Consider the following 23,595-nt stretch of genomic DNA (forward strand, 5'->3'; position numbering starts at 1 on the left):
AGCTGCAAATAGCAAGATTTCATTCTTTTTAATTGCCTAGTAATACTCCATTGTGTATATATACCACATCTTCTTTATCCATTCATCTGTTGATGGGCTTTGTGCTCTTTCCACACATTGGCTATTGTCTATACAGCTGCCAAAAACCTTGGGGTGAATGTGCTCCTTTGAAACAGCACACCTATATCCCTTTGATAAATACCTAGTAATACAATTGCTGGGTCATTGGATAGTTCTATTTTTAATTTTTTGAGGAACCTCCATACTGTTTTCCAGAGCGGATACACCAGTCTGCATTCTTACCAGCAGTGCAAAAGGGATCCTCTTTCTCCACATCCTTGCCAACATCTGTTGTTGCCTGAGTTGTTAATTTCAGTCATTCTGACTGGTGTGAGGTGGTATCTCATTGTGGGTTTAGTTTGTATTTCCCTTTATGATGAGTGATGTTGAATATTTTTTCATGGGTCTGTTAGTCATCTGGATGTCTTCTTTGAAGAAGTGTCTATTTATGTCTTCTACCGTTTTCTCAGCTGGGTTATTTGTTTTTTGGGAGTTGAGTTTGATAAGTTCTTTATATATTTTGGATACTAACCCTTTATCTGATATGTCATTTGCAAATATCTTCTCCCATTCTGTTGGTTGCCTTTAGGTTTTGCTGATTGTTTCCCTTGCTGTGCAGAACCTTTTTATTTGATGAGGTCCCAATAGTTCATTTTTGCTTTTGTTTCCCTTGCCTCTGGAGATGTGCTGAGTAAGAAGTTGCTGCAGCCAAGGTCAAAGAGGTTTTTGCCTGCTTTCTTTTCTTGGATTTTGATGTCTTCCTGTCTTACGTTTAGGCGTTTCATCTATTTTGAATTTATTTTTGTGTCTGGTGTACCAAAGTGGTCCAGGTTCATTTTTCTGTTTGTCACTGTCAAGTTTTCCCAGCACCACTTGCTGAAGAGACTGTCTTTATTCCATTGGATAGTCTTTCTTTCTTTGGCAAATTTAGTTGGCCATATGTTTGTGGGTCCATTTCTGGGTTCTCTATTCTGCTCCATTGATCTGAGTGTCTGTTTTTTTGCCAATACCATACTGTCTTGATTGCAGCTTTCTAATACATCTTGACGTCCAGGATTGTGATGCCTCCTGCTTTCGTTTTCTTTTTCAAGATTGCTTTGGCTATTCAGGGTCTTTTCTAGTTTGATACAAATTTTAGGATTGTTTTTTCTAGCTCTGTGAAGAATGCTGGTGTTATTTTGATAGGTATTGCATTGAGTACATAGATTATTTTCGGTAGCATTGACATTTTAAAAAAATTTGTTCTACAGTCCAGGAACATGGAATATTTTTCCATTTTTTGGTGTCTTCAATTTATTTCAAAGCTTTCTATAGGTTTCAGTTCATAGATTTTTCACCTCTTTGGTTAGATTTATTCCTAGGTATTTTATGGTTTTTGGTTCAATTGTCAATGGGGTCAATTCCTTGATTTCTCTTTCTGTTGCTTCATTATGGTGTGTAGGAATGCAACTGATTTCTGTGCATTGATTTTATATCCTATGACTTTGCTAAATTCATGGATCCACTCTAGCAGTTTTTTTTTTTTAGTGGGATCTTTTGGGTTTTCCATAGAGTATCATGTCGTCTGCGAAGAATGCAAGTCTGAATTCCTCCTTGCCTATTTGGATGCCTTTTATTCCTTTGTGTTGTCTGACTGCTGAGGCTAGGATTTCCAATACTATGTTGAATAACAGTGGTGACAGTGGGCATCCCTGTCGTGTTCCTGACCTTAGGGGGAAAGCTCTCAGGTTTTGATGAAGATATTAGTGGTGGGTCTTTCATATATGGCTATATGATCTTGAGGTATGATCCTGCTAACCCTACTTTCTTGAGGGTTTTTATCAAGAAAAGGTGCTGTAGTTTGTCCAATGCTTTCTCTGCATCTATTGAGAGGATCATGTGGTTCTTGTCCTTTCTTTTATTAATGTGATGTATCACGTTGATTGTTTTGCAGATATTGAACCAGCCCTGCATCCCAGGCATAAATCCCACTTGGTCATTGTGAATAATTCTTTTAATGTGTTGTTGGATCTGGTTGGCTAGTAACTTGTTAAGGATTCTTTCCTCTATGTTCATCAGGGAAATTGGTCTGTAGTTCTCCGTTTTAGTGGGGTCTCTGTCCGGCTTTGGAATCAAGGTAATGCTGGCCTCGTAGAATGAGTTTCCTTCCATGTCTATTTTTTGAAACAGCCCCAAAAGAATAGGTGTGTTAACTCTTTAAATGTTTGGTAGAATTCCCCTGGAAAGCCATCTGGCCCTGGACTCTTGCTTGTTGGGAGATTTTTGATTACTGATTCGATTCCTTTACTGGTATGGGTCTGTTCCACTTTTCTATTTCTTTTTGTTTCAGTTTTGGTAGTTTATGTTTCTAGGAATTTGTCCATTTTTTCCAGATTGCTAATTTTTTTGGTGTATAATTTCTCATAATATTCTCCTATTATTGTTTGTGTTTCTGCAGTGTTGGTTGTAATCTCTCCTCTTTCTTTCTTGATTTTATTTATTTGGGTCCTTCCCTTTTTCTTTTTGATCAAACTGGCTAGGGGTTTATCAATTTTTGTTAATTCTTTGAAAGAACCAGCTCCTGGTTTGATTGATCCCTTCTACTGTTTGTTTGTTTTTTTTAAATAGTATTTATTTCTGCCTTAATCTTTATTATTTCATGTCTTCTGCTGGTTTGGGGTTTTATTTGCTGTTTTTTTCCCAGGTGTTTTAGGTGTATGGTTAGGTTGTATATCTGCAACCTTTCTTTCTTCTTTCGGATAGCCTCGACTAGTATATACTTACCTCTTATGACCATCTTTGCTGCATCCCAGAGGTTTTAGGCTGTGGTGTTATCATTTCCTTTGGCTTCCATGTACTTTTTAATTTCCTCTTTAACTTCCTGGTTAGTCATTCATTCCTTAGTAGGATGTTGTCTAGTCTCCAAGTATTTGTTTTCTTTCCAAATTTTTTCTTATGTTTGATTTCGAGTTTCATAGCATTGTGGTTTGAAAATATGCACAATATGATCTCGATCTTTGGTACTTCTTGAGGACTGTTTTGTGTCCCAGTATGTGACCTATTTTGGAGAATGTTCCATGTGCACTGGAGAAGAATATGTATTCTGCTTTAGGATGAAATGTTCTGAATATATCTGTGAAGTCCCTGTGGTCCAGTGTGTCATTCAAAGCTATTATTTCCTTGTTGATTTTCTGTTTAGATGATCTGTCCATTGTTGTAAGTGGGGTGTTGAAATCCCCTTCTATTATGGTATTACTATTGATGAGTTTCTTTATGTTTGTGATTAATCGATTTATATATTTGGCCACTGCCACTTTGGAGCATAAATTTTTACAATTGTTAGATCTTCTTATTGGATAGACCCCTTAATTATGATATAATGCCCTTCCTCATCTCTTGTTACAGTGTTTATCTTAAAATCTAGATTTTCTGGGGTGCCTGGGTGGCTTGGTCGGTTAAGCGTCCGACTTCGGCTCAGGTCATGATCTCACGGTCCGTGAGTTCGAGCCCCGTGTCGGGCTCTGTGCTGACCGCTCAGAGCCTGCAGCCTGTTTCAGATTCTGTGTCTCCCTCTGTCTCTTCCCCTCCCCTGTTCATGCTCTGTCTCTCTCTGTCTCAAAAATAAATACATGTTGAAAAAAAAATCTAGATTTTCTGACAAACGTATGGCTACTCTGGCTTTCTTTTGGAGAAGATTAGCATGATAGATGGTTCTCCACCCCTTACTTTCAATCTGTAGGTGCCTTTAGATCTAAAATGGGTCTGTTGTAAACAGCATATAGATGGGTCTTGTTTTCTTATCCATTCTGTTATCCTATGTCTTTTGATTGGAGCGTTTAGTCCATTGATATTTAGAGTGAGTCCTGAAAGGTGTGAATTTATTGCCATTATGTTGCCTGTAGATTGGAACTTCTGGCAGTGTTCTCTGGTCCTTTACAGTCTTTGTTGCTTTTGGTCTTTTTTATTTTTATTTTTTCATCTTTTGTTGCCTCATAAAGCCCCCCTTAAAATTTCTTGCAGGGCTGGTTTAGTGGTCACAAACTCATGTAATTTTTATTTCTCTGGGAAACTTTTTACCTCTCCTTCTATTTTGAATGATAACCTTGCTAGATAAAGAATTCTTGGCTGCAGAGTTTTCTGATTTAGCACAGTGGATATATCCTGCCACTCCTTTCTAGCTTGCCAAGTTCATGGGAATAGGTCTGCTGCAAACCTGATATGTCTTCTCTTATAGTTTAAGGACTTTTTTTTTCCCTTGCTGCTTTCATAATTCTTTCCTAGGCTGAGTATTTTGTGAATTTCAGTATAATATGCTTTGTTGATGGTCATTTTTTGTTGAATCTAATGGGAGTTCTCTGTGCTTCCTGGATTTTGATGTCTGTGTCTTTCCCCAGGTTAGGAGAGTTTTCTACTCTATTTTGTTGACATAAACCTTCTATGCCCTTTCTCTCTCTTCATCTCCTGGGACCCCTTTGATTTGGATGTTATTCCTTTTTTAATGAGTCACTGAGTTCTCTAATTTTATATTGTGCTCTTTTGCCTTAGTGTCTCTCTTTTTTTCTGCTTCATTTTTCTCCATAAGTTTGTCATCTCTGTCGCTTGATTCGCTCCTCTGCCTCAGTCATCCTTTCTGCTGTGGCATACATTTGAGATTGTAGCTCAGTTACAATATTTTTTATTTCATTCTGACTACGTTTTATTTCTTTTATTTCTGCAGAAAGGGATTCTTTTGTATTTTCAGCCCCAGCTAGTATTCTTATGATTGGATTCTAAGTTCTGGTTCAAGACATCTGGCTTGTATCTTTGTTGACTAAGTCCCTTTCTGTCATTGCTTCCTTTTCTTTCTTTTGGGGTGAATTCCTTCATTTTATCATTTTCAAGGAAGAAAAGGAATTTAAAAGTAAGAAAATGAAAATAAAAATTAGTAACAACACAAAAAAACAAATAAAGGATACTAGATCTTTGATATGTTTTGTTCACGTTGTTGAAAGAAGCTTGATGAATAGAGAAAAAAAAGATAGAAAAAAAATAAGGAAAGTGTTTGAAAATTTTAAAAAAGTGTATACAAGAAAGAATAAAATGAAATGATGGGAGTAAAATAGAATTTTAAAAGTTTACAAAAAAGTGAAAAATATAGGAGAAAAAAACAAAAATCTTTTTTGTTAAAACAGAAAATTTTTTTTCTTTTTCTGTATTCATGAAGAAAAAGAAAAAAAATGAATAGATGGACTTGCAAATAGAATGAAATACAATTGAAATTAAATCCAGTTTCCTCTAGAAGTGAAACTATGAAGCGCTAGTTGTAGTTTTTTGAGGGACCTCTATACTGTTATAGCATTTTAAAAATTCATCCTGATTATTCCTAGGTCTTTGATCTGCAGCAAAGGATTCTCTGGTGTTTTCTATGCTTTTTTAAAGCTGAGTTAGTGGTCTTATGACTGTTCTTCTAAATTTCTGTTCAGATATATTATTTATATCTGTTTTGAGCAAGTCCCTTGCTGTGATTTATTTTTGACCTGTGTTTTGGGGTGAATACTTCTGTCTTGTCATTTTGCCATGTTTTTGTCTTGCATGTTTTATTTATTTATTTATTAAAAAAATTTTTTTTTCAACGTTTATTTATTTTTTGGGACAGAGAGAGACAGAGCATGAACGGGGGAGGGGCAGAGAGAGAGGGAGACACAGAATCAGAAACAGGCTCCAGGCTCTGAGCCATCAGCCCAGAGCCTGACGCGGGGCTCGAACTCACGGACCGTGAGATCATGACCTGGCTGAAGTCGGACGCTTAACCGACTGCGCCACCCAGGCGCCTGTCTTGCATGTTTTAAAAGCTTATTATGTTTTCTCCCCTAGTGTACTATTATATTAAAAAGGATCATACACTGTCCAGGACCTGTCCTTTAGGAAGTGTTCTTGGTGTATGCTGTGTGCTCTCTGCTGTTGTGTTTTGGCTGCTCCTTCCCATTGGTCAGCCTTGTGCAGAGATCTTCCTTGCTTGCAGTGGGGAGTGTTTGGAACTTTAACTAGATGTGCTTTGCTTTGGTTTTCATAATAAGTCTGGAAAAAGGAAAAAATAAAGAAACCTTCATCCCCTAAAAAAAGAAAACAAGAAAGGGAACACACACACACACACACACACACACACACACACACACACTGAAAAACCTAAAGGAAACAATCAACCAGATAATCAGAAAATTATAAGGCTGATTCCAAAGAAAACAAAAGTAAAAAACAAAAGAAGTCAACAAAAAAGAAAGAAATAGAAAAGAATAAGGCTCATTGTACAAAATATAGAAGAGCAAATAAAAAACAAACAAGAAATTATAAGCATGATTACAAAAGTAAAAATAAGAAAGAAAAAAAAAAGAAAAAAGGTAAGGATGGTCATATCTCCACCATAACTGCAGGTGTCATTTTGACTCACTATTTGTAGTGCACTTGGTGCATGTGGGGTCCTGCCCGTGTTGTTCTGGATAGAGGCTGGCAGTGTTGGCTCAGACTCAGTCCTGCCACAGTAAATAAGCAGTTAGCAGGCCCCTGGAAAGGAGAGGGGTGGTGTTGGGTAGGTGGGTCCTACCTCCATGGGGTTACTGTGCTGCACTCTGAAGTTCCACCCTTTTGGTTTTGTGGGGAAAATGGTGCCACACCAATCTCCAGTACTAGACCGGAGAGCCTTCAGAAAGCCTTCACAGAATAGCGAGAGCCGTCAGTTCACCCTGCACCACAATTCCCCTATGTTGTTTCTTTGGCGTGGAGCTGGGATTCATTATTTCAAGTTTTAAAGGACCTTGCACTGCACAGACCTGTTTCTCTCCACTGGAATAGAGATACTCCTCACTGCACGAAGGAGGAGTCCTTTGTCCCTGGAAAACTGTTCCACGCCTGCACAGTGCAGGGGATCTATGGTGTAGTACCACTAAACACAGAAAAATTTATGTTCCCTCTGCATGTGCCTCTGTCCCCTGCTGATGAAAGACATTTTAGTAGCACTTTCAGGGTCTTTTGTCCATGGGGAGGCAACATACCCTCTTCTCAGGCACTCCAGGAGGGGGACTGTTCTCTCCCAGTGCTCTTTGGTGATCCCTACACCACACTGTGCACTCCGGGGCCAGCTCCCCTCTCCCCAGGAGCATGTACCACAGCTCAGCTCCTGAGAAAGTCACCCACTTTAAAAACCTCAGAATTTGAGCTCCACAGCTGTTTGCAAAAAAGAACTGGGACACTCAGTATTTGTCGCTCCCCAGTGTGTGGTCTGGAGAGGCTTTGCTCTGGTGTGAACTCACTGCTGCACTTTCTCAACCCCTCTCTCTTTCTCTCCCTTTTGTCTCTCCATGGAATGGGTTACCTCCCTTCCAAGGCACTGCCATTTTTCTCCCTCACAATTCACTTCCACATACCTCATTCATTTCATGCTGTGGAGTCACGCTGTAATTCAACATTTATATACATTTTGGAATGTTTACCACAGTTAGTATAGTCACTATACAACATTATTAAATATGATTGACTATATTCCCTCTGCTGTACTTTTAACCTCTGTGATTTATTTGTTTTATACTGGAAGTTTGTATCCTTAATCCCCTTCTTCTATTGTACCCATCCACCCACCTTCCTGCCCTCTGGCAACCACCAGTTTGTTCTCCGTGGCTATGAGTCTCTTTCAGTTTGTGTTTCAGTTCTTTGTTTTCCGTTTTTAGATTCCACGTATATGTGAAATATATGGTATTTGTCTTTCTCTGCCTGACTTATTTCATTTAGCAAGGAGCTTCAAGGTCCGTCTTTATTCTCACAAATGGTGAGATTTCCTTTTTTTCTCACGACTGAAAAACATTCCATAACATTCCCAAATGTATGTCTGTGTCTACCTAGGGCAGATAACTGGACGCATCAGTTTGAAGTTCTTGAGATAAAAAAGGAATGAAGCTTGAGAAACTGGACCCAACAAGCCTCATCTGTACCTTGACCCAATGTAGGTGAAAAGACATAGACTCTGACTAATACTGCAACGGGATGAGATTTTAGTATTATTTGGAGGGAGAGTAAGTGTGATTTGTATGTGGAGACAATGTTAATTATTAGAGTTGGACTAGAGTGGATTAAAGATGTCCACAAATTTTTTTTGATGTTCTTTCCCATGAAAGGTAGGGATTTCTTCTCTATAAAGTTTGTTAGGCCTGTGACCATTTTGTCCAAGAGAGAATAGTACAGGTGATGTCAATACTGGTTCTTGGGTTTGTTGGAGAGATGACTGGCAGCTTTTGCCGTGGTCTCTTGGCCCCCACGTAGAGTGTCAAGCCTGAGGCCTCCATGCTGCAAAAGCACAGAACAGCCACATGGAGAGAGCGGACCAAGGGAGACCCAGGCAGAGACTTTGCCAGCTCTCAACTCTTCCATGCGAGGATGCTCACGTCAGCTCAGCCACAGCACAAACATGATCGAGGAGAACCAGCCCTGCCCTGCTGTGTTCTCACCAATTCCTGAGCCTCAGAAGAATGCAACTTCCTGGTATAGGTGTCTTCAGCTTCTGTGTTTGGGGATGCTAGTGTGTTAGGCAGCAGTAGCCAACCAGATAATGATGTGTTCTTCTCTGGTTCACGGCCTGCGTGGAGCTTGGATTTTGTAAACAATTCTGATCAACAGAAATGAGGGGCTGAGACAGTTCAGGGTAGAAATGTCTTCTCCACAGACACATTTTATTTTGTTTTATAAACAAAAGTAGAATTGGGGGACCAAAAACAGTGGATGAGATCAAACCACAGTGTTTGTGTTCACAGAAGTGGATGCAGAGAATTTGAACAGTCAGTCCCTGAACTCATCAAGGCCTGTCACAGTCTTCACCTGCATCTATAAATAGTCATAAATGCTTCTCCCACCATCCCTCATGCACAGAAACCACCCCTGGGATTTAGAAAATAAGGAACACAGTGCCTCCGGACATTAGCTCCAGAAATGTCTCAGCAATTATGACTTAGTTGTTTTTGTTACATTTGGGTTTGGTGACAAGTAAGGAAAACAAGACAACATTTTGATAAATTCTGCACATTTCATCAGTATTATGTCATATTGCATCATGACAGTCACTGGAAATTGTCATAGAAATAGTAAAACCAAAAAAAAAAAAATAGGAAGTGTTTTGAAACTCAGTATTTTCCATGAGCAAACACTGAGGGAAAAATTACCAACTGATTAGCTAGTGAGGGATTCAGAAATTTTAATTTCATTCTGTCCCCACTTTCAACAATGTTTAATAGCCATCCTGTACAGTTTATCTAGTTGACTTTAAAGTTTTTTTTTTTTTTAACGTTTATGTATTTTTTTGGGACATAGAGAGACAGAGCATGAACGGGGGAGGGGCAGAGAGAGAGGGAGACACAGAATGTGAAGCAGGCTCCAGGCTCTGAGCTGTCGGCCCAGAGCCTGACGCGGGGCTCGAATTCACGGACCGCGAGATCGTGACCTGGCTGAAGTCGGACGCTTAACCGACTGAGCCACCCAGGTGCCCCTTTTATCTAGTTGACTTTAAAAAATCTCTGGAGATAGAGGATCCACAACACTTTAGATAAACAATTGTCTATTTTCTCCCTGTCAGTTAGTGCTTAAATCATTTGTTTTAATGACTTACTTGTCTCTAGGTTAGGGAAAAAAGAAGTCATGATGTACTGGTTGAAACTTCCTCTTAACTCATTTGTAAATTACCATTTCTTATTATCAGTGGTTAAATTCAACTCCTCAAAATATAACAGCATAAGAATTTTATTGCTCACATTTAAATACATTAACTGAGAAGGACCACAAAGATAAATAGCCCTGGGGCACCTGGGTGGTTCAATCCATTAAGACTCTGACTTCCGCTCAGGTCATGATCCCATTGTTCCTATGTTCAAGCCCCCCATCAGGCTCTGTGCTGACAACTCAGAGCCTGTAGCATGCTTCAGATTCTGTCTCCGCCTCATTGCCTCTCCCCTTCTCAAGCTCTGTGTCTCTCTCTCTCTGTCTCTCTCTCATGTATAAATAAAAACTTAAAAAGAAAAAAAGATAAACATCCCTGGGTAGTATTTGTGTACTGACATACAGTTAATATAGGCATATTTCTATTCCTGACTTCTTTAGAGAATCCATAAGAATACATAAAAAAAAATAAGTTTCATTAACTGATATTCCAAACACAAATTGAACATTAGGATTCCATGGTTGGTGTCCGATGGGCTCATGTTTCCATTATGTTACCTAGGAATGCTTTGGTTAACACAATCAGGCTGGACTTCCCATTTATCTTTACTTTGGACAGCTCGACCTGTTATACATATTGTACATGATCTGAGAAGCAGTCTAACCTCACACACCAACTTCATCGCCTATTGCTTCCTGTCTTAGAAGTGTGCTCTAGATATGTTCAGGTCACCCCTCCTTGTGAAGACACTACTCAAGGCAGCCTTCACATCCTTGTTCCTCAGTGTATAGATCAGTGGGTTCAGCATAGGAGTGACCACAGTGTACATGATGGCAGCAACCTGGTCCTGGCCCATGGAGCTGCCTGAGGTAGGAGATATGTAAGTGAAGATAACAGGAACATAGAGAAGAATGACCACCATGAAGTGAGAGGCACACGTGGACAGTGCTTTGCGGAGCGCACTACAGGAGTGGGTCTTGGAGAAAAGAGAGATGATTATGGAGAAGTAGGAGAGAAGTGTTAGGAAGAAGGGGCCCATGGCAATGGTCCCGGTAACCGTGTTGAGAAGCCACTGGTTGAGCTCCGTGTTCCCGCAGGCCAACTCCAGCAAAGGCTTGACATCACAGAAGAAGTGATGGATCTGATGAGAACCACAGAAGTTCAAGCGAGAGGTCATCATGGAGTGCAACAGGGCATGGAAAAAACCAATGGTCCAGACTGTGACAGCCATCCGGGTACAGAGCTGGTAATTCATGATGACAGAGTAATGCAGTGGCCTGCAGATGGCCACAAAGCGGTCAAAGGCCATCACGGCCAAGAGCATGGCCTCCGTGCTGCCCAGGAAGTGGAAGAAGTGAAGCTGGCTTATGCATCCCAAGAAGGAAATTGCCTTGTGTGTAGAGAAGAAGTTCTCCAGCATCTTTGGCAGTGTCACTGTGGAGTAGCAGATATCTAGACACGACAGATTTCCCAGGAAGAAATACATGGGTAAATGGAGTCTTGGATCAGAGACGACAACCAGGAGGACTGCTCCATTGCCAACCACACTGACCACGTAAATTGCAAGGAAAACCACGAAGAGATAAGGCTGCAGTGCTTGGATGTCTGTGACTCCCAGGAGGAGAAATGCAGTGACTGAGGTTTGATTCAGCATCGCTTAAGAGAAAGGATGAATTACTCTATGGAGCGTACCTCTGTTGAGAATCAGAGACTTTGTAGTTGAGGATTTTCCTGTCTACACAATGGATACTTTGAGGGAGGGCATTGTTGTTTTACACAGTTCCCACATCAGACCTTTTATAGGATTTGCCTCATTAGACTATTAGATATTATGGTGAACTGTTGGTTATGGGCCATTGGTCCACCATTTTCCCCCCTCATTTGATTATCATTAATATGTTTCTTTCTCCCAGAGACTCAGAGCACATAGCCAACCTACCATCTTCTCTGGCTGTGCACATCTACCTTCTGATACAAGTGTCCTCTCATCTCCTTAATGAACTCTAATGGGGGTTCTAATGAACTCTAATTAACTACTTGCCCAGACTGCTATATCCAGATATTGTAAGAAAGCACCTGAACGATTTTTAATTAAGAAAAATAGACAAGGGAAGAATGACACCAATGCAAGGAGGTCTGAATTAAAATCCAGGTGTGGGATTACCTCTTGTAAAAAGGCAAATCTTGGGCGCCTGGGTGGCTCAGTTGGTTGGGGTCCGACTTTGGCTCAGGTCATGATCTCATGGCTTGTGAGTTCAAGTCCCATGTGGGGCTCTGTGCTGACAGCTCAAAGCCTGGAGCCTGCTTCAGATTCTGTGTCTCCCTCTCTCTCTGTCCCTCATACTCTGTCTCCCTCCTGTTCTGTCTCAAAAATAAGTAAACATTTTTAAAAAGGCACATCTTTCTAAGTTTGGGAAATCCCTGAGAAGAGAATAGAAAGATTTAATGTGAGAGGAATAAATGAGTGGGTTGATCAGGCAGTATTTCTACATAGCCTGAAGGGGTTTCGAGTCCATAGAGCTGGAGGAAATTTAGAGAACATACCTGATCTGTGCTGTACCTTTGTAAAAGGCTGGCTTCATGTAGGTCAGAGTAGCTTTCTTTGACAGTATGTTTTGCACACTGTTAATCCTACCTCTCCTGTGTATGATACAAATGCTATGGCAAATATAATTTTGGGTTCTCTGACTCACCAAACAAAATTGGATCAAAAATTCACTTGGGGAAGAAACCTTTTTCTAACATTTAAAGACAATTTCTAATCAGACTTGTCCTTAGTCATTTATTTCACTGCAATTTGAATGCTGAGAGATTACATATTTACTCTGGAGAATATTTAGAGAACCAGGCCTGCTGAGTTGAGAATGAGATATGGCAAAGAAGTGTATAAAGAGCCTTCACAATCCACAAATGCAATGGGGAATCCATCATAAAATAGGAAACCAGGTCTAGATCTGGGCGCTTACTTGCATATAAACAAGCATGCAGAAAATATGGGGTCCTCTCAGCCCGAGTCTTAAGGCATTCTCTTACCTGATTGTCGCATTCACAGCCTGCCCAGCTTTTCAGGTTTACACTCCCAACAGCTGAAAATGGCAGGAAGATATTTGAATTGACTGTTCGTATTGGGATTGCAGCATGAGCTCTTCATGTTCAGAAAATGTCTTTGTCTCCTTCTGACATTCTTCCTGCCTCTCAGGAGCCACAGACCTTAGACATATAAACATGGAAAGAGTGTCCCCTGGGTGTGAGCATGATCGCTGTGAGAATAAACCGGATATTTACCCATACTTGCAATTCAAGACAATTCCTCTTGGGTGTTGCTATCGTAAGTTCCATCTTTCTTTTTTTCTTTTTTTTTTGTTTTGTTTTGTTTTCCCCACTGACCTAAATTTTTCTTTTTTATTTTTCTTCCTTAATTGCAGAATTGTGGACAGCACAATTGTCAGGGGCCTCCTCTGTTTTCTTAGTGCAATTACATTTTCTTCCTTTTTCATCATGGGTACTTTCCTGAAAAACTTTGTGAGAAAATGAAAGAAATTTGGTAATGTTTGGTAAGTAATGGAGGCCAGTTATGTTCCATTGACCTGTACAGATGATGATAATCTTTAACATTCCACATAGTTTTTACTATGGTCCTGTGGAAAACAAGACAGAGGAATAAGGAGAAGTAGGATTGCTTTTATTTATTCCAAATTAGATTCTTCATTGTTGGTAATAGTGTTAAATTTGTTTAAAATAGACATCCCAAGGCTCACATCTTTCTCTAAGGAATGAGGCTGGTCTCTCCTTGTGTATCCTCTCTTGTTGCTGCAACCTTTAGGTGAGAATATTCTGTGAGCCTCATCCCAGGAATACATGCAATCTGACATGCATGCAAACTTTCTCATAACAGTTATAAACACCATGTACCCTGTCCATCTTTGTGTTGAGATCCATTATTGTTGCTTTGCACGAATGCATTGTATATTAATCACGATAAAAATTCCTCTTTCAGGGCGTGCTTGGGTGGGCCATTCAGATAACCAGCCGACTGTTGATTTTGGCTCAGGTCGCTTACTTATGGTTTGTGAGATGGAGCCTGACATTGGGTTCTGGGCCCACACAGGAAGCCTGCTTTGGCTTCTTCCTCTCTCCTTGTTCTCTCCCTTTCCTGTGCTCACATTCTTTCTCTGTCTCTCAATATAAAAAAAAAATAAACTTAAAAATATTCCTCATTCAAGCATATGTTAAAAATAGAACAGAAATAACATTTATTATGTTCTAATTGTAGAAGCTATTGTTTTGAGTTTCTTACATGAAATGTTCATTTAATTTTTCCAAACATTCAGTGAGGGATGTACTGATATCACATTTACTTTTCAATATAACAGGAGCTCAAAGGATTTATGTAATTTTTCTGTTTCCCCCTCAATGTTACTGAGGAATCATTGACAAGTACAGTTGTATATGTTTCAAGTGTACAGTGTGATTTTACTTCCATATATGTATTGGAATGACCACCACCATGCAGTTTATGAATGCTTCCATTGTCTCACATTGTTGACACCTGTGTGTGGAGAAAATGCTCAGAGTGTACTGTCAGCTTATTTCACTGCCATTAAATGTTCCTGCTTTACAATAAATTGTGCCACTCATGTTCAAACTAAGGGTCCGGTTCTACAGCTAACTGCAGTGTGGTCTCCATCCTTTCAATATACCACCCACATCAATTTTATGTACAGTTCCCACAGAGGTCTAGAAATCTGGTATTTTGATGAAGTCATGACCAGTACATTTTCTCTTTATGTTTTGTCTCTCTGAGGTCTTGTTTATAAGTCATTTTTCTTCTCATGTCAAAATGAAATTGTCTTCAATATTCTTTTATTATATGGTCAGCTTCATGTCCATGTGACTGGAGCCCCCACACAGGGCTGTGCACATCATTTAAAGCTTTTTTATCATCTTGAAATTCTCAGTAAGGTTTTTTTTTTTTGGTATTTTAATGTATTAATTTAAATTCAAGTTAGTTAACATACAATGTGGTATTGGTTTGAGGAGTAGAACCTAGTGATTCATCACTTACATACAACATCCAGTGCTCATCCCAACAAGTGTCCTCCTTAATGCCCACCACCCATTATAGCCAACCCCCTTACAAACCTCCCTTCCAACAACCCTCAGTTTGTTTTCTGTTTATAAGAGTCTCTTATGAATTGTTTCCCTCTCTCTTTTTTTAAAGCTTACTTATTTATTTGAGAGAGAGAGAGAGAGAATGAGCTGGGGAGCAGCAGAGAGATGGAGAGAGAGAGAGAGAGAGAGAGAGAGTGAGAGGGAGTGAAGGAGACAGAGGGTCCAAAGCAGTGACTGTGCTGACAGCAGAGACTCTGATGTGGGGCTTGAACTCAGGAGCTATGAGATCATGACCTGAGCTGAAGTCGGATGCCCAATCAACTGAGCCACCAACGCATTCCTCCTTATTTTTCCTTTCCTTCCCCTATGCTCACCTGTTTTGTTTCTTAAATTCCACATATAAGTCAGATGATATGGTATATGTATTTCTCTGATTTGCTTAGCATAATATACTCCAGTTTCATCCACATTGTTGCAAATGGCAAAGTTTCATTCTTTTTGATCATCGAGTAGTATTCTATTGTATATATAAACCACATCTTCTTTATCCATTCAAAATCGATGGACATTTGGGTTCTTTCCATAATTTGGCTATTGTCAATAGTGGTGCTGTAAATGTTGGGGTGCACGGGCCCCTTTGAATCAGCATTTTTGTATCCTTTGGGTTAATACCTAGCAGTGTAATTGCTGGGTAGTTCTATTTCTAATTTTTTGAGGAACCCCCATACTCTCTTCCAGACTGGCTTCACCGTTTTTCATTTTCACTAACATGCATAAGTGTTCCCCCTTTCTCGGCATCCTTGCCAACACCTGTCATTTCCTGAGTTGTTAATTTTAGCCATTCTGACAGGTGTGAGGTGGTATCTCATTGTGGTTTCGATTTGTATTTCTCTGATGATGATGTTGAGCATCTTTTCATGTGTCTGTTAGTCATCTGGATGTCTTTTGAAACGTGTCTGTTCATGTCTTTTGCCCATTTCTTCACTGGATTATTTGTTTTTTGGGGCGGTGTTGAGTTTGGTAAGTTGTTTATAGATTTTGGATACTTGCCCTTTATCTGATAGGTCACTTGCAAATGTCTTCTCCCATTTCATCATTTACCTTTCAGTTTTATTGATTGTTTCCTTTGCTGTGAAGAAGCCTTTTATCTTGCTGAGATCCCAACCTCTGGAGACATGTCGAGTAGGAAGCTGTTGTGGCTGATGCCAAAGAGTTCCTTTATATTTTCTCCTCTAGGATTTTGGTGGTTTCCTGACTCACTTTTAGGTTTTTTAGGATTTCTGAAATACTTTTGATTATTATGTAAGAAAGTGGTCCAGTTTCATTCTTCTGTCTATCACGTCTAGTTTTCCCAACACCATTTGTTGTAGAGACTGTCTTTTTTTCCATTGGATATTCTTTCCTGTTTTGTCAAGAAAAGTTGATCATATACTTGTTGGTCCATTTCTGGGTTCTCTATTCTGTTCCATTGATCTATGTGTCTGTTCTTGTGCCAGTACCAAACTTTTTTGATGATTACTGTTTTGTAACATAGCTTGAAGTCTGGAATTGTGAAGCTTCCAGCTTTGGTTTCTTTTTTTAACATTTCTTTGGCTATTTGGGGTCTTTTCTGGTTTGATGCAAATTTTAAGATTGTTCTAGCTCTGTGAAGAATGCTAGTGTTATATTGATAGGGATTTCATTGACTGTGTAGCTTGCTTTGGGTAGTATTGACATTTTAACAATATTTGTTCTTCCAATCTATGAACAAGGAATGTTTTCCACTTATTTGTGTTTTCAATTTTTCATAAGCTTCCATAGTTTTCAGCATACACATCTTGTACCTCTTTGGTTAGGTTGTTCCTCTGCATCTCATGGGTTTTGTGCAATTGCCAATGGGATCAATTTCTTACTTTCTGTTTCTGCTTCTTCATCATTGGTGTTTAGAAATACAACCAGTTTATGTACATTGATTTTATATCCTGCGATTTTGATGAATTAACGTATCAGTTCTAGCAGTTTTTTGGTGGAGTCTTTAGGGTTTTCCAAGTAGAGTATCATGTCATTTGCAAAGAGTGAAAGTTGACTTCTTCATTGCTGATTTGGATGCCTTTTATTTCTTTTTGTTGCCTGATTGCTGAGGTTAGGATTTCCAGTACATTGTTGAACAACAATGGTGAGAGTGAACATACCTGTCATGTTTCTCATCTGGAGAACTTTTCCCCTATGAGGATGATATTAGATCTAGGTCTTTCCTATATTACCTTTTATGTTGCTGAGGTATGTTCCTTGTATCCCTACTTTCTTGAGGGTTTTTTTTAATCAAGAAAGATGCTGTATTTGTCAAATGCTTTTTCTGCATCTATTGAAAAGATCATATGATTCTTCTCCTTGCTTTTATTAACGTGGTGTAGATTTGCAAATATTGAACCATCGCTGCTTACCAGGAATAAACCCTACTTGATTATGATGAATAATTCTTTTGATGGTCTGTTGGAATTGATTTGCTAGTATCTTGAAATTTTTTGCATCCAGTTTCATCAGGGGTATTGGCCTATAATTCTCTTTTTTAGTGGGGTCTTCATCTGATTTTTGAATCAAGGTAATGCTGGCCTCATAGAATGAGTTTGGAAGCTTTCCTTCCATTTCTATATTTGTAACAGTTTGAGCAGAATAGGTATGAACTATTCTTTAACTGTCTGGTAATAATACCCCAGGAAGTCATCTGGCCCAGGACTCTTGTTTGTTGGGAGATTTTTAATAACCAATTCAATTTCTTTACTTGTTATGGTAAAGTTTTCTATTACTTCCTGTTTGAGTTTTGGTGTTGCATCATTTTCTAGAAAATTTTTTCCATTTCTTCCAGACTGCCTAGTTTGTTGGCATCTAAATTTTCATATTATTCTAATTTCTTGTATTTCTGTGGTGTTGGTTGTGATCTCTCCTCTTTTATTCATAATTTTATCTATTTGGATTCTCTCCCTTTTTTCTTTTTGATAAGTGTTGCTAGGGGTTTATCAATTTTTTAAAATTCTTTTAAAGAACCTGCACTTAGTTTCATTGATTTGTTCTATTTCTTTTATTTGTTGTGTATCATTCATTTATGCTCTAATCTTTATTGTTCCCTTTTCCTGCTGGCTTTAGGCTTTATTTTCTGCTCCTTTTCTAGCTCCTTTAGATTTAATGTTAGGTTGTGTGTTTGGAACCTTTCTGGCTTCTTGATATGGGCCTGAATTGCAGTATACTTTCCTCTTAGGACTGCCTTTGAGGTATCCCAAGAATTTGGGCTGTTGTGTTTTCATTTTCATATGCTACCACGTATTTTTTAAATTTCTTCTTTAATTTCCTAAGTAACCTATGCATTCTTTAGTGGGATGTTTTTTAACCTCCATGTATTTGAGGGCTTGTTTCCAATTTTTTACTTGTGGTTGATCTCAAGTTTCATAGCACTGTGTTCTTAAAAAATGCATGGTATGATCTTGATCTTTTTATACCTGTTGAGGGCTGATTTGTGACCCCGTATGTCATCTATCCATGTGCCCTTGAGAAGAATTGTATTCTGCTGCTTTAGAATGAAATGTTCTGAATATGTATGTTAAGTCCATCTGGCTCAATAGGTCATTCAAAGGCATTGTTTCTTTGTTGGTTATCTGCTTAGATATTCTGTCCATTGATGTAAGTGTGGTATTAAGGTCCCTACTTTTTTTGTATTCTTATCAATGAGTTTTTTTATGTTTGTGATTAATTGATTTATATATTTAGGTGTACCAAGTTGGAGACATAAATATTTATAATTGTCAGATCTTCTTGCTGGATAGTGCCCTTAATTATGATCTAATGCCCTTCTTCATCTCTTGTTACAGTTGTTTTAAAATCTTGTTTGTTTTAGGCTCCTGGGTGGCCCAGTTGATTGGGCATCTGACTTCAGCTGGGGTCATGATCTTACAGTCCGTGGGTTTGAACCCCACACTGGGCTCTGTGCTGACAGCTCAAAGCCTGGAGCCTGCTTCAGATTGTGTTTCCCCTGTCTCTCTGCCCCACCCCTCTGCTTGTGCTCTCTCTCCCTCAAAATAAATATAGAAACATTAAAAAAATAAAGTCTGGTTTGTCTGATATAGGTATGACTATTCCAGCTTTCCTCTGATGTCCATTAGCATGATGGATGGTTCTCCATCCCCTCACTTTCAATGTGCAGATGTCCTTAGTTATAAAGTGAGTCTCTTGTAGACAGCATATAGATGCATCTTGTTTTTTTTAATCCATTCTATGTCTTTAATTGGAGTATTTAGTCCATTTACATGCAGATTGATTATAGAAAGATATGAATTCAGTGCCACTGTGTTACCTGTAGAGTTGGTGTTGCTGGTGATGTTTTCTGTCTGTTGTAGTCTTTGTTGTTTTGGTCTTTTTTTTTTTCTCTTCTTTTTTTCCACTCAGAAAGACCTTTTAAAAATTCTTTTAGGGCTGTTTCACTGCTCACAAACTCCCTTATCATCATCACCATCATCATCATCATCATTATTATCTTTTTTGTCTGGGAAACTCTCTCTCCTATTTTGAATGACAGCCTTGCTGGATAAAGAATTCTTGGCTGCATATTTTTCTTATTCAGCACATTGAATATTTCCTGCCACTCCCTTCTCAGCTATAATTTGTTCAAATAAATTTTCTGTCCCCTTTTTCTGCTCTTCTAATGAGACCTGTAAGATATGGATATTGTTTTATTTCATGAAATCACTAAGTTCTCTAAGTCTTCCCTCATGATCTAATAGTTTCCTTTCCTCTTCATTTCAGTTTCATTGTTTTCCATAATTTTATATTCTGTATCACCTGTGTCTACTCTGCTCTTTCAGTCCTCATGGTGACTGTATCCAGTCAGTATTGCCTGTCAGTTATAGCATTTTTTATTTCATCCTGACTAGTCTTAGGACTTTGGTCTCTGCAGCAAGTGTTTCTCTGGTGTCTTTTATGCTTTACTCAAGACCAGCTAGTAGTCATATGAGTGTTTTAAATTCTTGTTCAGATCTATTGCTTATATCTGTTTTGAGCAAGTTAATGACCGTGATTTACTCTTGACCTTTCTTTTGGGGAGAATTCCTCCCTCTTGTCCTTTTGGCTAAGTTTCTGTCTCGTGTGTTTTAAAAGCTTTGTCACGTTTCCTGCACCTGAGAGTAGTGTAATAGTAAAAAGGGGTCATATGCTGTCTAGGGCCTCGCACTTCAGAGAGTGTTTCTGGTGTATGCTGTATGCCTTCTGCTGTTGTGTTTTGGCTGCTCTTTCCCACTGGTCAGTTCTCTGCAGAGCTCCTCCTTGCTTGCTGTGGGGAGTGTTTGGAGCTTTAACTATGTGGGCCTGGATAAAGGGAACAAATGCTGGTCCCCTAAAAAAGAGAATAAGAAAGGCAACAAGAAAACCCCCAGAGAATCAAAAAAAAACCCAAACAAACTATAAGGTTGATTTCAAAGACAATGAAAAGAGGAAAAGAGAGAGAGAGAGAGAGAGAGAGAGAGAGAGAGAGAGAAGAAACAAATAGAAAAGAGCAATGAAGCCTGAGGTCCCCAAAAAGTAGAAAAGAAATTGAAAAAAAAAACCACAAGAAATTATGAGGCTGATTACAGAAGTAAAAAAGAAGAATTGAAAAAAAAAAAAGAACAAAATGTAAGCATGGTTCTGTCTCCAGCAGAACTGCAGGTGTCATTTTGATGCATTGTCTTTTTAGTTTACTTGGTGCATGTGGGGTGTGGCCGTGTTGATCTGAAGGAGAGGCCTGATGGCTCAGTCAGTCCTGCCCCAGTGAATAAACAGTTGCCAGGTACAAAGGGATGGGGTTTTGTCTAAGCAGGTCCTGCCTCCACTGGGGGTCGTTGTGATGCTCTCTGAAGTCCCACCATTTTGGTGTTTGGGGGAAAATGGCCCCCAACCCAATCTCTCTTCCTTGGATTGGGGATGTCGACCCCTGCTGTTCAGCCAGCGTTCACATAATAACGAGGGCCAATAGCTCACCCTACACCAGAGCTTTCGTGCGTTCTTTGGTGCAAAGCTGGGATTCACAATTTGAGGTTTTAAAGGACCTTGCACTGCATGGACCCACTTCTCTACCTTGGAGTAGAGACTCTCCATGCTATGTGAAGTCCTTTGTCCCTGAAAAACTGTCCTACACCTGTGCATTGCACGGAATCTGTGGTGTAGCACCGCTAAATGCAGAAAAGGTTATATTCCTTCTGGGTGAGTCTCTGTCCCCTGCTGATGAAAGACTTTTTACTGGCACTTGCAGGGTCTTTTTCCCTGATGAGGCACTATACCCTCTTCCCAAGCACTCCAGGAAGGGGACTGTTCTCTTCTGGTTCACCCCAGAGATTGCTACACCACACTATGCACTCCGGGCCCACTCCCTTCTCCCCAGGAGCACACACCACAATTCCTCTCCTGAGAAAGTCACCCACTTCCAAAATTTCAGAATTTGAGCTCCACATACTGTAAAACAAACAAACAAACAAACAAACAAACAAACAAACAAACAACTGGGACACTCAGTACTTCTCACTCCCCAGTGTGTATCCAGAGAGGTTTTCTTCTGGTACGACCTCAATGCAACACTTTTTCAACCCCTCTCACTTTCTCTCCCCTTTGCCTCTCCCCGGAATGGGTTCCCCCACCTCTGAGGAACTGCCTTTTTTTTCTCCCCCAATTCACTTCTATGTACCTCATACCTTTCACGCTGTGAAATCACACTGTGATTCAACATATATATGCATTATGGAATTTCCTACCACGATTATTGCAGTTACTATATGTCACCATATGAAGTTATTATAATATTGTTGACTGTATTCCTTCTACTGTACTTTAAATCTCTGTGACTTATTTCCTCTATAATTGGGAGTTTGTATCCCTTAATCCCCTTCTCCTATTGCACACATCCACCCACCTCCCTGCCCTCTGGCAAACACCAGTTTGTTCTCTTTGTTTATGTGTATGTCTGTTTGTTTGTTTTTCTTTATTTTGTGCTTTCAGATTCCACATATAAGTGAAAGATATGGTATTTCTCTTTCTCTGACTGACTTACTTCATTTGGCATTATACCCTGAAGGTCTGTCCACATTGTCAGAAATGCCTGCACTTCCTCTTTTTTGCACAACTGAAAAATATTCTATAATATACCTAAATCTATGTCTGTCTCTACCTAGGGCAGATAACTTGATCCTTTAGTTTGAAGTTCTTTAGATCAAAAAGAACCATATTTGAGGAACTGTACCCAGCAAGCCCCGTGTATACCTTGACCCAGTGTAGGTGAAAAGATGTAAATTCTGACTGATGTTGTAATGGGAAGAGATTTTAAGATCATTTGGAGGGAGAGAAGGTATGTGGGGACAATGTTAATTAGTAGTAGACAGAGTTGGGACTATGGTGGATTAAGGATGTACACAAAATTTTTTGATATTCTTTCCAGTTAAAGGTGGGGATTTCCTCTTTCTGCAGTTTGGTTAGCCTGTGTCTATTTTGTCCAAGGTGACAGAGGTGATGTCAATACTGGTTCTTGGGTTTGTTGGAGAGATGACTGGCAGCCTTTGTCCTGGTCTGTTGGCCCCTATGTAGAGTGTCAAGCCCGAGGCCTCCATGCTGCAAAAGCACAGAATAGCCACTTGGAGAGAGTGGACCAAGGGAGACCCAGACAGAGACTTTGCCAGCTCTCAACTCTTCCATGTGAGGATGCTCACATCAGCTCAGCCACGGCACAAGCATGATCGAGGAGAACCAGCCCTGCCCTGCTCTGTTCTTCCCAATTCCTGAGCCTCAGAAGAATGCAACTTCCTGGTATAGGTGTCTTCAGCTTCTGTGTTTGGGGATGCTAGTGTGTTAGGCAGCAGTAGCCAACCAGATAATGACGTGTTCTTCTCTGGTTCATGGCCTGTGTGGAGCTTGGATTTTGTAAACAATTCTGATCAACAGAAATGAGGGGCTGAGACAGTTCAGGGTAGAAGATGCCTTCTCCACAGACACATTTTATTTTTTTTATAAACAAAAGTAGAATTGGGGGACCAAAAACAGTGGATGAGATCAAGCCACATTGTTTGTGTTCACAAAAGTGGATGCAGAGAATTTGAACAGTCAGTCCCTGAGCTCATCAAGGCCTGCCATAGTCTTTATCTGCATCTCTAGTCAAAAATGCTGCCCCCACCATCGTTCAGGCCCAGTAACCACTCCCAAGATTTAGAAAGTAGGGAATATAGTGCCTCCTGACATTAGCTCCAGAAATGCCTCAATTCATACAATTATGACATAGTATCTTTCACTATGTATGAGTTTGGTGACAAGTAGGGAAAACAGACAACATTTTGATGAATTCTGAACTCTTCCCCAGTGTTACAATGTATGGTATCATTTATAATCTATGAAGAAAGCATAGAAATAGGAAAGGAAAATAGAAAAACAGGTAGGTTTTTGAAACTCATCATTTCTTGTGTCCAAAGATTGAGGGAAAAATAATATACTCATTAGCTAGGGAGGGATTTTGAGATTTTCTTTCCAGTCCATCTCCACTTTTGGTAATATTTAACAGTATTCAATTACAGTTTTTCCAGTTGACTTTAAGACATCTCTAGAGATAAGGTTTCCAAAACTCATTAGATAAACATTGGCTAATTTGTCCATGTTTATTAGTGCTTAAATCATTTGTTTTAATCACTTACTTGCCTCCTGCTTAGGGAGATACATACTGACTAAAAATTCCTTTAACTCATTTGTGAATTACCATTTCTTTAAAAATTTGTTTTTAATATTTATTTCTTTTT

At 39.4% G+C, this 23,595-nt stretch overlaps 2 protein-coding genes across 9 annotated transcripts in view; one reads left to right on the plus strand and one right to left on the minus strand.

The window, feature by feature from the left end:
* The window catches only part of LOC125165718 (olfactory receptor 2G3-like), a 278,541-nt gene that overhangs the window by 77,544 nt on the left and 177,402 nt on the right, over positions 1–23,595 (plus strand). The window lies entirely within an intron of this gene.
* Positions 10,360–11,366, minus strand: LOC125165712 (olfactory receptor 12D2-like). Its single transcript, XM_047858914.1, has one exon. The coding sequence runs from the start codon at positions 11,364–11,366 to the stop codon at positions 10,413–10,415; it is 954 nt and encodes a 317-aa protein (XP_047714870.1). The 3' UTR covers positions 10,360–10,412.

The sequence above is a fragment of the Prionailurus viverrinus genome, chromosome B2 (assembly GCF_022837055.1).
Source record: "Prionailurus viverrinus isolate Anna chromosome B2, UM_Priviv_1.0, whole genome shotgun sequence".
Taxonomy (NCBI): Eukaryota; Metazoa; Chordata; class Mammalia; order Carnivora; family Felidae; genus Prionailurus; species Prionailurus viverrinus.